At 44.5% G+C, this 16,241-nt stretch overlaps 2 protein-coding genes across 2 annotated transcripts in view; one reads left to right on the top strand and one right to left on the bottom strand.

Moving 5' to 3' along the window:
- The window catches only part of LOC149360690 (sulfotransferase 1C2-like), a 77,473-nt gene extending 75,121 nt beyond the window's left edge, over nt 1-2,352 (bottom strand). Inside the window, exon 1 of the mRNA XM_089572455.1 lies at nt 2,107-2,352. The gene's annotated coding sequence lies outside the window, so the exon portion shown is untranslated. The remainder of the gene's footprint in view (nt 1-2,106) is intronic.
- LOC149360689 (endothelin-converting enzyme 1-like) overlaps nt 1-16,241 on the top strand; it is a 51,489-nt gene that overhangs the window by 6,357 nt on the left and 28,891 nt on the right. The window contains exon 3 of the mRNA XM_089567895.1: nt 10,174-10,265. Coding sequence (XP_089424021.1) covers nt 10,174-10,265 — 92 coding nt within the window. The remainder of the gene's footprint in view (nt 1-10,173; nt 10,266-16,241) is intronic.

Genomic DNA, 16,241 nt, shown 5'->3' with positions numbered 1-16,241 from the left:
ATGTACTTAAAATTCAGTGTGCATTGAGATATGGATTTAGCACAACAACACAACTGATTGAGTTCACGCATGACGTACCAAATAACTTGCATAAGGGTCTTAAAATTGATGCCATGTTTATAGATATTTCCAACGCTTTCGATACGGTGATTCATTCAAAACCTTTGAGCAGACTAAACGCCGTTCTTAACAATCCTCAAATGGTGAACTGGATTGCAGGTTTTCTGTCTCATCTTCTTAATTTGTACGATTTAACTCAGTTAATTATTCTGTAGTAGATGTATCTACAAGCGCCCCTAAAAAATTGGTCTTTGGCCATCGCAATTTACATTATATAATTGATCTGCAAGGGACATTCCATCTAAAAACCGGCTATATGCAGACGACTGTTTGTTGTATACCGCAATTAACCCTCCTCTTGACAATCATTGCCTTAATCAATAATTCGCCATGTGTGTCAGATGGTGTGACACATGAAAAACGAAAATTATCTTCCGGGAAGCCGCCGTCTTGTCATTCACTAATAAATCGTGCGCTTCCTATTTTCAGCTACGATTTTAAAGACAATACTCTGCAAAAAAATTTCGAATATTAATATCTCCACCTCAATTCTACCACTAATTCGTCCTGCTAGAAGCACTCTGATTCCATTAGTGCTAAAGTTATTGAGAAACTTGTCTATTTTCATCAAGCACTGACTAACGCTGTGCATGGCACATGCTATTGCACAACATCCTTAACCACCTCATGCTGTCATGATTACGGCATTATCATACGGAATCATCATTATCAGTGCAAATTGAAACAGCTGAGGCGATCTACAGGAGGGCCAGTGGTTTTGTCTACCGTCCACATGACTAAAAATTGTTGCCGACATCAGTCATGTTCACATTGAACATAGCTTCGCATCTGAGATCGTAAAATGAACCTGAACTTTCTCCACGCATTATTCATTCATCTTGTCGCCTCTGTAGTAAAGAGTACGTCACCTTCACTAAGTAATAATCAACTAGGAGACATCATAAGTTTGTCATCACACCTATTTATGAACGTACAAACACGTTCAAAGACAGTTTTTCTCCCTCGCACTATGAAATGTTGGAATTCGCTATATGTACTACTCGCCCCTTTCCGCTCAATGAATTTCACCCTGTGCTTGCAGATATTTGGAACTAATTTTGTTTCTTTTGTTTTGGAATTTTTGGTATTCATTTATCCTCAGGGCCTAAGTAATTACAGAGGGGACTGGTTACCACGTCAAAGTCAATAAGAATGCAATAAAAGGTTATACAAACAAGTTATTATACAATGTTAGGTAAATAATTCTGAACAAATCGTTTATCATCGACACAATTTCAGCGGGAAGGTGGGACCGTACGGAAGACGTAAGAGAGATAAATGACTGAATTTTTTTTTATAACGACAGGCAATTACTTTGTGAATGTGACCAGTCGGACGGGAAGAATAGAACGGATCAATAATTTGCGTGCTGTAAAGTATGGGATTGAGAAAATATTTACAAAAAAAGTTAAATGCGAAATTTTACGGCGAAATAATAAAGACGGAAGCGCAATCCTACTTTTCGTGGCTCATACACTGGCTATTCGGTTCTAATTAAAGATAATGAAGCGAGTGGAATGATTTTGAACAATTTCCGGAGAACTGGTTAGGTTCATGTGAGCAGGATCCCATACTGACGATGCGTATTCGATTCTAGGGCATGTTAGTGTCTTAAAAGGACAAGTAGAAGGAAGGATGGCACGCTGAAAATATTACAGCAGAGATAACCTGCTTGCAGTTGTCGTTACTGGTAAAGTAATTAATGTGTCTCGTCCAGGACAAGTTACTTGAATATAAATCTGAGCACTGCTACAATATACTGCGCAATTGACTATAACTTATCCGATTTCTTCTCACTGTGGTTAGTTACTATGCATTCTGGTCCTCTGTTCCTACACTCATGTTCTAGCCCGTTTGGGGCTGCAGTATGCGAAAATAAAAATGAAATAAATTGAACGCCTGACTATGAGGAGCTATATAAAGGGTCTTACCTTTCGTCATCTCTTGCTGAACTAAAGCGCAAGGAAGACCGAAGCAGCCACCTACCTGAGTCCGTCTCTCCGTTCCATGACACAGCCCGTGACCTACACACCAGCGACGTTGTCGTTGTCCGCTAGTAAATGCACTAACACTACACGAGCATCCCGCCGGAAGATGAGCGCCACTGCGCACGTGAGCGCGCCAGCGCGCGCGAGACGTCTTCGGGTCGTCTGCCCGGCGCGGAGGTGGCCGCCATCTTGGAAAGAAAGTTGGCGGGCGCCGGCGGCGGCGGTGGCGTGGCTCCTGCGCAGTCCCGCCCCGCCGCCCGCCGCTTCCTCATTACGCGCCGTTACGACGAGGAGGCGGCCCGGAAAAACGGCGCACAATGGCAGCCACAATGGGCGCGCCGACGAAGCGAAAATAAGGAAATAAAAGGCGGCAGCCGGGCGCACGCATCATGTCCTCTTTTGGGTCGCACAGCCTCCGGCCCGAGGTGTCTTGGCGGCCAGGAAGGGACGCCTCAAGGAGAATACGAGAAGTGGGATGGAGGGTGCTTTCACTGCCAGATGCGAGAGTGCAGGCCTGTGGTTCTAAAGTGTTTCTTTGTGTCTAGTTTATCCGGATTTATTGCAAGGTGTGTCTGTTGGCGCTATTTAGTAAGCGCTTCAGGATTCATGTGTTTGACCTCCGAAATAAGCAGAGTCTCTATTTACCATTCTCGCTGGGAACCACAATTCTAGACGGGAAGAAGCGCAACAAAATTAGCTCTTGTTAAAGATTTATTGGTCCCGTCTTCTATCAGGCTGCTTTAAACGTGATGCCTTTTTTTCCTTCTGTGTGAACGAGAGGCGGTGGAAGAGGCGGTATTAGTTTCATTTATCGAGCTGCAAGTGCATGTATGACCATTACATTATGTCCAGGCTTAATCACGTGGGCGAAAGCATGTCAAGATCCATAGACTAGCCGATGGTCTCATACTGTCACAAAAATGCAAGGGTAAGGTTGTGGTCTAACCGATTGGTGGGGGTTACATATGTAAAACCAGTGTCTTAGCTCACTCGGTTGCTTCACCAAGCATCCGTATCAGCAGCAAATTGGAATTCTGAGCAGGAACACATATGTACTTCGCGAAGCTTGGTAAAAGAACGATGGTGCAATGATTAAAAATTTGGCTTCGAAGCCGTATATCATCGATATTGTTCGAGTCTGCTCGCTATTTACGTGTTATGACGAGTTTCCAGAGCCTCTTAAGAGCGTGTACGTGTGAATAAATAAGCACACAAAGTGGAATATGTATTAATAAGGCACTTCACCAAAATCCCTTCGAAGGGATTATAAAGGATTGAACAGAACACTGTGCCCGTCCTCTGACGATTTCTCAGCGACTGCCGGTGAGGATGTGAACATCGTCGCGTCATCGTATTTGATTTGCGAGGTCGATGATTGCAAAATGTTTCGCGAAAGCGTGCGACGCCTTAGGACACGTGTGAGACTGTCGCAGCCTGAAATGGAGATTCAATCGAGGCGCAGAGAGGGAAGATAGGCGGGGAGGGCTGTTGTGACGGAGACCTCTGACGCAGGCTGACGTCTCGTAGAAGGTCTGAAAACGCTAGGCACGTGGCGGGCTGACTATGAGTCGATTGCAGGGAGCAGCGGATGAGGAGAGAAGAGTAATACATGTCCAACATTCTGAGACAAAAATTTTTAAAATTGGAAGATTGTAAGATACTTTTATGGAAATATTGAATGCATTGGCGCATTCTTTTGAGAAGCAGCAAATTCTTTTAAAGTCTTTCCGTCAATCACATCGAACAGTTAGAACTGCCATAGAAAAAGAATGAGGAACGCTTTTGACGATAGCAATAACGTTAATAAAAAAATACAAGGCTGCCGTCGGATAATCTGCGCATATATTTATTTATTTATTTATTTATCAATACTGTCAACCCTCGTGTGAGGGTCCTTACAGAGAGGGTATAAAAATTTCATAGAGAAACAGTACAGTATAGATTGTCAAAGTGAAATCTTACATTATATTGAAAGAATTGCGTTCATAAACGGTTTCCTGCTCAAATATGCTTTCTTTCAAAATTGTTGGGTACATTTACTTACAACTCGTGAAATCCCGCAATAACTTTTGATTATTCAAAAACTGTTCTTTGAAAAACGCTTCTTTTCAAGAAGTGCATTAAAACCTCTATATGACCCTAGCCGTGACCCTAATCATTTCATTTCATTTCATTTATTGGTTTTGTTTGGCCAGTACAGAGACTGCAAACAAGGGAGAGCAAGCTAAAGGCGCCTAGTAGCGCCTGACAGAGGCCTGCCCTCCCCATGTAAAAAAAAAACAAAACAAAGTGGCACTTGGCAATGGTACAAAGTTTCCATAAGTAACAGAAACTAGAAAAGCAGCGGATATATTGACAACGAAACAGAGATCAAGCATGCATAGAGCTAAGCACAACAAACTAAGATCAAAACATAACAAAGACAAAAACTGATTAGGTAGAAACACACCACAACTAGCTATAACAAAAATATTCATGAACAGTTTTCCTAAACCTGACCTCGGACATATTTTGTAGCGACAATTCTGTTAAATATGGATAGGTGTTTAATGTATGAGGAATTATGTGAGTTAGTTTTTGGAACCCATAGTTTGTACGGGATTTTGATGCATGGTATTGAGGGTGCCTAAGACTGTATGCTGTTTGGGCAATTAAATATGTGCTCTCGAAAGTCTGCCAGTTTCCTTTCATAAGGTTTCTGATATAAACAGCAAGCTTCTTGTGGTAAGCCGCCGTGATGGTTAGCAGTCTATGGTTGAGGAAGGAAGGACCTGTGCTCTCACTGTAATGTAAATTATCAATCGCTCGTACAGCTCTTTTTTGTAAAGTAAGTACTTTCACAAGATTGGTTGAGGTAGTCGTTCCCCAGATCAACAAACAATATTGTACATGCGAAAAGACTAGAGAGAAATAAATTTGTAGTTTGAATTTTCGAGGCAGTATTGTGCGAAATTTATTTAGGATACCAACAGAGCGAGCCATTTTAGTGCAAACGTAGTTTACATGATCTGTCCAGAGTAAATGTTCTTCAAAAATGACTCCAAGGAACATTGTAGAGCTGACACGAGTTATAGGAGCTTGTTCGAAGTGAATTTGGAAGTTGTTCGGAACTTTCTTATTTTTGGCTCTAAACAGTATGTACTTTGTTTTCCTGACATTAAGTTCTAACCTATTTGATTTTAACCAAACAGACAATTGGGATACGTACGTTCTCTTACATAACCGGCACGTTCATTCGCTATTTTAAACCCCAGGATCTGCTCAGACTGACTTGAAGAAATGACCCTTTTCTCCAGTGCAGTCACCTATTGGAATAGCTTACCTGTCCGCAGTTTAGAGATGCGGGATCGAGTAATCAAGGTTTGACAAATCCCTGTATCCTGTAACGATCATTCAACGTGTTTCTAATACGACGTCTCCAGTTTATACTCAACGTATTCGGCTTGTATACTTATGTCTTCTTTGCAGTGTTCTGCGTTGGTTTGTCGTGCGCAGTTGTGTTTTTGAGGCTTTCTTTTTTGTGTTCTTTCCATATTTTCTGTACGCCGCTCTTGGAGCAGTGCTTGTCTGCAGTATTGTGTAAATAAAGAAATATATTTACCAAGGTAAGTGGAAGTACACATCGATGCTAACCATTCGAACTTGCGGCTGGCACAAAGCAGCTCTTCGGCAAAAGCTCGCAAGTGAAGATGACGAAGACTGGCTCGCGCTTTCGGCTCATGCCTTCGGCACGCGCCGATCTCTCGAGGAGAAGAAAAAAGGAGGCGCAAGAAAGCACTCGCAGAGACCCAAGGCTACCTTGTGGACATCATGGACTTCGCCAGCTCCTCGGTAAGCTTTCCTCAGCCGGTCTAATGGTTTGCACAGTTCATTATCTTCGTGGCTCAAGAGGCTCGGAAGGTTTCGAAAAAAGAGATGTGACGCTGTCGTGGCGAGATGCGGTAACGAGTGAAGTGCAAGCTTCCACGAAGTGCAGTGTCTTCGTGGAACCGGTACTAAACCGGAAAAGAGGGTAGCTGCTGTTAAGTGACTCAAACAGCTGGTAATTTGCGCTGCGAGGGCTTAGACTTGCTTAGATATTAGGACGACGAGGAACAAGTTTGGTGCTGGCCGAAGGCCAGTTTTTTTAACTGATGGTTCTAAGTTCATGCCTTCCGTTAGATCGCTTTGTACTTTGCATCCTACCTTTATTCAAAAGGGCGAAAACCAACAGCTGTTGTTCATGAACTTGACACCTGGGATTTGACTGCTCCGGCGTTATTTATCAGTTGTAGTCTTGATAGTCGTCACCTCTCTCTGCACTCTGTGTATACCTTTATGCATAAGTGAATTTGTATTAAAATACATCTAAAAGGCCGTAAAAGGAAGCAAGGCGTTACATGCCGTTTCAAAAGGTGTCGAAGAGCGGGAACTCCGCCGCCTAGCACGGTGTCTGCTTCACCAGCAACCGATCACGTCCTTCAGTGTTGCTTAAGCGGATAAAGACTGTTGACAAAGCTTTGCGGCTAACCTGCCAGCTTCTTGCATAGTGGTCCCCTGACAACAATAGTATTCTGTATCTTGCGCCTGATTACGAAGCGTTCATACCGAAAGCAGAGTTTCGACACAAACTACGAGGATTAAGAACCTGGATAGAACGCACCGATTTGCCACCTGTATGCCTCACGGTTCTTCCCTTCATGATGAGCTCTTTCTGCCACCACCTATCTTTCCACACATGACCACACATATCAAGTGAAGCGCATGAACTGACGCTTATCCCACTATGCATCTTCTTTCCTATCGTGCACAATGTGAGAGCGAAACGTCTTATGTCATCAGATTGTGTCACTGAATCCAATCCAATTCAGTATTGTGAACTTGTTCGCTAAGGCATCGCTGCCTTATCTTATTTATTTCCACTTTTCGTGCTTTTCAATGCGTTTTATGCTGCGTTGTTTTTACTCCTTTGCTTTAATTTCACTGATCTGGTCTAATGTTTTCTTTGTTACATTCACTGGTTCAGAATGATTTTGGCAAAGACAGTAGTTAAGCGCCCGTTAATTAGTTTTGTGTCGTTAACTGTTCATAACTACTTAGAGTTATTGATCAATTCGCTCTTGCTGTGCGATAATCTTGCCGTCCCAGTTAGCTCAGTTGGTAGAGCGACTGCTCCGGTGAAGCGGTGCTCCCGGTATCGAACCTCAAACAAGGATGAATTTTTCTCTAACTGCGAAGTTTGTGGGAAAGCTGTATAGCTTTCCTTTGTAGCCGCATGGCTGCGCTCGGGTGGATACCAATGAGTAATTACTCCCTTATAACAAATCTACAACACTATGGGGGATTCCACTAAATATTCGACCAGCATTGTTCCTACTTCGAGTTATCGATCAATTTGCTCTCGCCCTACCATAAGCTTACCGTCCCGATTAGCTCCGTTGGTAAAGTGACTGCTCAGGTGAAGTTGTTGGCCCAGGATCGAACCCCGAACCAGGACGAATTTTTCTCTAACTGCGAAGTTTTTGGGAAAGCTGTATAGCTTTCCTTTGCAGCCGTATGCCTGAGTTTGTGTGGGCACAAATGAGTAATTACTCCCTTATTACAAATATACTCCACCTTGGGGGATTCCCCTAAACATGTGACCAACACAGTCCCCACTTCGAGTTATTGATCAATTCGCTCTCGCCCTACCATAAGCTTGCCGTCCCGGTTAGCTCAATTGGTAGAGCGACTGCTCAGGTGAAGCGGTGGTCCCGGGTTCGAACCCCGGACCAGGACGAATTTTTCTCTACAGGCGAACTTTCTGAGAGAGCTGTATAGCCTTCCTTTCTAGCCGTATGGGTGCGCCTGGTTAGAAGCCTGTGAGTAATTACTCCAGCGTTATGTCTTAGTATAACGTCGGCGCAATGAGTAAGTGCGTTGCCAGGGGGACTACCCGTAGGCTACTTACCGTGGAAAGAGGAGTGTGCTGCGAAAGTGGAGGAATCCCCAACTGAAGGATGGTTACCCTACAAGGAGCAGGGTATGGCGAGATCTAAGGAGCAAGAGGTGGATGGTTGGCACGGAAATCATTCGGGGGGTAGTTATCCTGGAAGGGGTCACCGTTAATGAGAAGGGTATGGCAAGAGCGTAGGAAGACGTGCCACTTGAACGATTCGGGGTGTAGTTACCCTGGAAGAAAGAGGGGGTCACCATGAATGAGAACGGTATGGCAAGAGCGCAGGAAGGCGTGCCACGGGAAGATTTGGTGGATAGTTATCCTAGAAGAGGGAAGGGGTCACCACGAATGGGAAGGGTAAAGCAAGAACGCATGAAGGCGTGCCTCGGGAATGATTCGGGGGGGTAGTTACTCTGGAAGAAGGAGGGGTCAGTATGAGTGAGAAGGGAATGGCAAGAGCGCAGGAAGGCGTGCCACGGGAATAATTCGGAGGGTAGTTACCCTGGAAGGAAAAGGTTACCGTGAATGAGAAGGGTATGGCAAGAGCGTAGGAAGGCGCAACTATAGGGTAGTTACCCTGGAACAAGGGGGGACAAGAGCATGGCGAGAGCGCAGGAATGTAACGCAGTCCATCAAGCAGCTGCGAAACGTGTCCCCCGAGGAGAGGGTAATTTGTGGCATAGCGGGCCGTGAGCGGCGGACTGGAGAGGAGTTATTGGAAAAACGATGATGTGTAGAAAACTAAAAAGAGCGTTTTAGAACGATATAGATATGATGTGGCTCTCATAAAATCTACCTAAGCGCGTCGTAACATATAAATGCCTGAACAGCGGTCGCTTAATAACGCTTTACACAGTAGCGTGGCTTATTGGGCTTGTTGGTACATAGTTCCAATACACTGTAGCGCAGCAAAAGACGAAGACACAAGAGACGAGAGACGAACACCACGAGCGCTCCTGGTGTTCGTCTCTCGTCTCTTGGGTCCTCGTCTTTTGCTGCGAAACAGTGTGTTGGAATTTACACAGTAATAATCGTAGTGCAAATTTTTTGACCAGCTCTTTATCACGTATCATTTTCAGCGTACTTAATTTTTGTTAGTGCGATCTGTGGTCTGTAAACAGATACCTGTGTAAGTATGTCCCCCTCCGCTCATACCGCCACCCTCGGAAATGAGGGTCTTTGGGGATATTTTGAATAAAAGGATAAATATGCTTTGGATAGACAGCGCATTTCCACACGTTGTTTCACGCACCTCGGCTTACTCCAGCGGCAGAGAACAAAGACCTGTTAACATGCATGTGCCAGACGTGTCTTGATAATTGCGAATTACGATAACTCTGAGATTGCTCTGGACCTGCAGAGCGATACACGCTGTCATGCCCTCTTTAGTAAAGTTTCTGACTGTATGTCAAAAGCGACCAGAATATTTACCAGCCTGCCTTTAGGAAGAAATAGTGTGAACTTAAAGTCACCCAGTCGCCTCTGAATACGCCAGAAAACCAGGACACATTAAATTTCCTTTCCTCAAAAACCAATTTTATAATCCCAATGTTTAATCTGGAGGGATAACAATTAGGCTGAAGTGTAACTTTCAGCACACTGTTGGTGACCTACGTATCGGTACACCTGTGTATGTGCCCCTTTCGGCAATCTCGCAGCCTCAGGGTTCTTGAGAGCCCTCGTGGCTTAAATGTAGCGCTCCAGATTTCTTTCTCCTGCTGTTTTTAGTTAACTTCAATGCAAACTTAATTTTGGCTTTCTTTCTATAATACGTTGTGGTGCCGATATCTGGCGCGTTAAGTCCAGCGTTCTTACCACCTTGCTCTAAAACAGAATATTTGTTTCACTGCAAAATTTGCAGCATGCGTGTGGTGGGAGCGTGTGTTACGGTATTATAACAATAAATTAAACAGAACCGCTCTCTTTTTTCAGAAGTCAGAGAGCGTCATTTTTATTACCAAATTACAGACCTAGCCTTCAAAAGGGCTTGTGCTCCCCATGTTTCTTCAAAAACTTCCAGAATAAGTTACTACTGGACTAGCAGTTTGTATCTCGCATGATCCTCTAATGTGTAGCAGGCTACTTTATATACAGCCTGGAAAGCAATAATAGGTCTTCGTGCGTTTTTCCAGCTTTCGCAATCTTCAGATAGCAAGCTGAAATCTGAAATGAAGAAGCCTCCCGAGGTGCCCCAGCAGCCGCCCGATAAGAGCAAGGCAGAAGCCGAGGAAGAACAGAAAGTAAGCGGTACTTGTAATTTTTCTTGACTCGAAAGACATGAAAAAAGCCAAGAATGTTTCAAAATTCTATATTCTAGACCTGAAAATCACAGTGGAGTGTTGTTCTGTTTATGTTGTTGATTAATTTGTTCAACGAGTAGCGTGATCATTTTAGATGTACGGTAATTCAACACAAAGTCGGTGAAAAGGCAACCACATGACGCCGGCGGGATCCGAACCCATGACCATGGATGTAGTGGTTTCGGATGCCGCCGGCGGCATGTGGTTGCCTTTTTTCCGACTTTGTGTCCCACATCTAAAATTATCACGGTTGGTCAACGACATAAAGAAAGCCCTCCGCTACGCTTTCCTTGGTTAGAAAAAATTGCCTTCATTCATATGTACAGGCTTTGTGAAAAGTTTTTAGCCCAGGGGGTTTGCTTCTGAGCTACACTATGTGGTTCGTAATGCACCTCCAGCGCTCCAAATTTCCTGAAGGTAAGAAGATTTCTGATCCTGCATCCTCCAATGCTTAGGACTACCACGAGTGTTAAAGGAGTCCCACTGCGAGGCTTAGCAACAAACCCCTTGGGCTCTAAACTTTTGACAAAGACTGTACATAATAACGGGAAAAAAAGTTAATGACCCCCCCCCCCCCCCCCCCCCCCCCCCCTTCAAGTTCCAAACAGCGCCGAACTGCGCACCTGACGATGCATTCCTGATGCCGAGACCGGTGCTGTGCATCGTCAGGTTCCGCCTGCCTGCAGTGAGATACGGTTCCGAACTTGGAGGGGATTAGGGGAGCTCAGTTACTTTCGTCCCCGATATTACATCATAACTAGGCCCTGATTTCTCTACCCCTGATTGGAGAGAGACTGGACAACTTTATTTTTGCAACACATGCGTGAGTCTAGTCTCGATGTGATTCGGTCCTCTTGTTGTCGGCACACACTACGAGGTGTGTTTTCAGATGCCAAGAATTTTAGCAGACAGACTGGGCCACACGACAGCCTGTAGTTAGTTGCGAAGCGAGGGTGGTCTAGATCAGAATATCCGTAACATGTAAGAGATACTGCGAAGTAGGAGGTTACTGAAAAGGAAACAAGGCGATTGAGTGGCCATAGAACACTTTCAATGCGCATGTTCGTTACCCAGGAAACTATCGCAGACCTGAGAGTGTGGACGCTTTGAATGTTAGTTGATGGCATGGTGTAACATGTTACATGGTAAGGAACGCACTTTATACTATGCGAGTGGTATTGGCGTCCCGTCATAAAAGAGCGTGTGAAGACTGGGTCGTTCCTATTGCCTGGAGCGTCAGTGCACGTTTAAGAACCAAGATGTTCGAAATTTCTGGACGTTAAACGTTTAAACATTTAACGTCCCAAAGCAGCTCAGGCTATGAGGGACGCCGTCGTGAAGTGCTCCAGAAATTTCGACCACGTGAGGTTCTTAAACGAGCACTGACGCTCCAGGGAATACGAACGGACCCAGTCTTCACAAGCTCTTCTATGACGGGACGCCAAAACCACTCGCACAGTATAAAGCGCATTCCCCATAAAACCATAAGCCCTTCTTGGAGCCTGGCATCTATTTGAAAACAGAAACTAACAAACTACCGAATTAACAGATGAATAAACAAAGAAACATATTCAACGATGCTGCAGGGCCCAGGCAGGTTTGTGCAAACCCGGCCTGGATGCCGGATCTCGGAGGCCATGCCTGATGCGAGGCTCTCGCTCGGTCATGCACTTAGATTGGGCGCTAGTTTATTATCATCCTTTATGAACAGCACGCGCCACTTATTCTATGCGCGTGTCATGACAATGATAGTTATTAGACTCACTTTGTGTTGCGACTCCACAAATGGAGATTAGTGTTGTGTCTTTTAACATAACACTGCTATAGCTGTGAAAGGAGCACTTCGCTTTTTATCACTGCTCATTGGATATTCGCATAAGTAGCGGATATTCGGAAAAAAATATTCCATTCGTATACGACTTTGTTCGCTCTCTTTACGATTCGTATTTCATTTGGATTTTAGCTAAACTATTCGTATTCTATTCGGCGGGAATTAGCTACTCAATGCGCATTCGATTCGTTTTGGAGAAAGTGCTATTCGTAAATCCCTAGTTTTAACGCTTCAAGCATGCTCCCGCCGTACTTTCGACGTGATGACATGCAGTTTATTGCTCTTCGCTTTATTCCTTCACAGCCTCGGGAACAGTCTGCGACGCCGAGTGCAGATTCATTGCTGTCACCACATGGAGAAGCTGGTCGCGAACCGGAGGCGCAACAAGCTGTAAGAACTCCTGTACACTCCCGCGTTTTTCTCTGTTAAACGATCTCTTTCTTATTCTCCTCGTAAGCGAACACACAATTGTTTTAATTTGTTTTTGCTTGAGCAGCTCTCCTCTATGCGACAGCCTGTTTATTACGGCAGGGATAGAGGGCACAGAAGAAGTACGATGTGCTTAGCACTTTGTCGCATTACTACTTCAAGAGCTTTTTTTTCGTACGAATGACACTGTCATTTGCAAATCAGCTGCAGGAATTCGACCACTATTAAACCTGCTTAATTAATTCCATTCCATCTCTAGGCTGGAGTCTGCCTTGCGATGATGAACGTAAATAAATTTCCACATTTTTTATCTCAACTGGCCAATAGGGGCGCGTTTGAAGATACTAACGCCGCCTGGTGAGAGGGGCTGGGTCGGCATATAGCGTGGTTGGCATGCCGATTTGTGTGCAGAGTTTTCGTGTTGCTGTCGAAGGAACTTGTTATTCTAGTTGTTTTTCTGTGAATCCAAATAGAAATGTTCTATTTGTCACCCTATGCAACTGCTTTCGATCCGTAGCGGTGACTTCTAGTGTTAAACTTTCTATAGACCACTTTCGCTGGTGGTCTGTTCGGCACCACCACATTGCTGTCTTCATTCTTCATTCTTTATTGAGACATTACCCCGCAGCTTTAGAAGGCATTACAGCAGGGAGATTATTACAATATAGAAAAGAGTACATTTTGATTCACGCAGCACACATGTGTTTCATTTAGCCGACTCACTCTCCAATCGATTTAATAAAAGAAGGATTTTGCATAAGTACCAGTCCTGGCATAGTAATCAAAAACTTTACGGCAGTGGACTATGCGCAAAAACTTAACGGAAATACTGCCTGCTATTTTCCAATACAGCACGTTTTCGAGGTAAACCCAGGTCACATGCATCCTGAAGGCTGGCAGCGACTGTTTTCAGTAAAGTTAGACCTTTTATTGGCCCTGCAGCGAAGAGAAGTCTAATTTCCCGCACCACACCCACCGACACCACAAGTGCATGCAGTCTATGGACTATGTTGACCCTATTAGCACAAGCGGCACACACTTTGAACAGCCTAATGTGTGGCTCATACGTCCAAGCGCTGCAAACTGGAAATGAAAGCTGTCGGTTCCTGTTCATAATGTACATAGTGGGAGTGCTATAAATGTTAGCTGAGGGGTGTGCGGTTCTTAGAATGCACCGCGTACGCTGGATATTTCAGGTGGGCGTGGTTCTCATGAGGACTAGTGGGCACTTCTTTGGCCAAAGCGCGGAGCTCCGCATCGATCGCTGTGGCGTCATAGCTTTGGAGGGTGGGGAAAATACCGGCAGTTCTCGTATTAAATGGTTTAAATATTGGCGATTTGCTCCAGCAGAGAGCACAGTGTTAGGTAAACATGTAGTGAACGACTGATGGCGTTGTTCTGTTACTGCTAACGATATGCAGCCTTAATTTGTGAATAAATTAAAGCCAGCTATATTCGCTCTTCTCCGAGTCAGTAGATGTCAACAGCCTCGCTCCTGGTCATCTGTATGCTTAAAGGAATTCAAGCGCTTTTTTTAGGGCCAAGTGACCGTTACTATAGGTTATTGGCTTTTTTGTTTATTTGGTTTTTGATGAAAGAAAATTGCGCAGTATCTGTCTCAGATGACGGCGGACGTCAAATTTTCACATTTTACTTACAACACTTGCTTCTGTAACGCGGCAGTTTCTATTAGTAGTGGGCGGACAGAACAGATTAGATCACCGATAACTACATTTATTTGTTGAGGCGAATTGAAAGGCCTTACGCATTATTCTCCTCGTTATATTTTTCCCGGCTACCGTCTGTTGCCATAGCCCATGAGACCTGGGCTCACAGCTTGCAAGGATTGTACTGCCGCCGTCTTCTTAATCGGCGGTAGGGCTGAGCAAGGCCAGAGAAAAAGGACTGAACGGTACAAACAATATTTAAAGCTACGGGCCCACTTTCGCACCAATAAAAAACTATAGCCGCCGCATTGGATCAGTGGTTATGGTGTTCGGCTGCTTATCTGAAAGATGCGTGTTCTATCCCGGCCGCGGCGGTCGCAGAATCGATGGAAGCGAAATGCCCGTGCACTGTGCGATCTCAGCGCACGTTAAAGTAGTACACCAGGCGGTCGATATTATCTGGAGACTTTCACTACGGCGTCCCTCATAGCCTGAGTCGCTTGGGACGTTAAACACCATAAAATCAGAACCAGACAATAAAATCATTTCAAGAGCATGAATCCCTCTGGGACGTTAATGAGGCGACATATTTGTTGGGTGCGGATGAGGTATCTACATTTTACAGATACACAAAATTGCCTATGAAAAGAAAGCGGGCTCGTTGCCGAACCACTGGAAACTAATTTTAATCATTTGCAATGTAGTACAGAACAGTGACACATGATTCGCCGCTTTGTATTTCAGCAGTGCGGCATATTTTTGTCGGTATGTTTCTAACAAGGAATATAATCCTCACAGTTTTAGATAACTCTCTGGTTGGTGTATAAGCATGGTTACCCACAATTGTTGCTTAAGAAGCTGTCTGCAAATGCTCATTTTCATTCTCATCCAGAGCTCATCTCTTCCTGGAGCTAGACCTTCTGGCGTAGGTCCAGCAGCACCGAAGATCCTGGCTCCAACGCCGAAGTCTAAGTCAGTGAGTACAGTTGGTTTCATCCTGTCTCAGACGCCCATACCGCACGTGGCATTGCTCATGAAAGCCTCGAAATTAACGATTTCGGCGCGTGAAACCCACAAAGTTCGTACTATTTGATAATCAAGACTGGAAAGGTGGTCGGAAACGGCTGGCTTACAGCGAGTGTTTCACGTTAAGAAAAATTAACTGCAAATCAATTAAAAAGGTAATACGAAATGCCATAGAAGAAGAGGCTAGTACCGAATAAAAATGAGAAGGTGCCTAGTTGCTTCATACTAAGCTCAATTATTGGCTATGATTACATAAGTTCTAATAGCTGCAGTGGAGAGGTACTGCCACTATAAACAGAAATGCGAACAGCGCGGCGTCTACATGTACTGCTGCTGTTCGCATTTATATTGGTCATCAGTCACAAAATCTGGTGTCCGGCGTCCACAATAAACGGACCGAAAACCCATATGACCTTATGACGTCATCGGGAGTGTCTATATCAGGAAAGAAAGAAAAATAAAATTTCTCCAGAAGTGTATTAAGGCGGAAGCCTTTAATGTCTCATCGTTGTAAGCAGCAGTTGTCGACAGAAATGTCACGCTTTTCAATTGGTCGAAACGGTCGTGACGTCACAATGCGCGAATTTCAAACGGGGCCAATTGTACTTTGGCTAGTAACCATGCAACCAATTGAAGGGATCGTATAGTGATGCTCCAAGTAAGTGCGACTGAGCTTAGTTAATTTCTTAATTGCCCAATTATCGTAATTAACCTGTCTAGTCAGGCCATATAAATAAATAAAAACGAGTAGGAAATTGGTCGAGCTCGGGAATCGAACCCCGGTCTTCGACGTGCGAGACGAGCATGCTATCCACTTCGCCATGCCAGCACTTTTTTTTGTTTATTGCCTGGCTTTGGCTCATGACATTGCACAACAAAAATACACATAACGCTATATACATACTACACTGTCGTGGTCAGCCAGCACCAGACTGGCTTCGTCAGCTTAAAATTCCCGCAACA

The sequence above is a fragment of the Amblyomma mixtum genome, chromosome 2, assembly GCF_055824585.1.
Source record: "Amblyomma mixtum isolate Tamu chromosome 2, ASM5582458v1, whole genome shotgun sequence".
Classification (NCBI taxonomy): domain Eukaryota; kingdom Metazoa; phylum Arthropoda; class Arachnida; order Ixodida; family Ixodidae; genus Amblyomma; species Amblyomma mixtum.
Note: the sequence above shows the minus strand (reverse complement) of the source record. Positions and strands in the feature narration are given on the sequence as shown.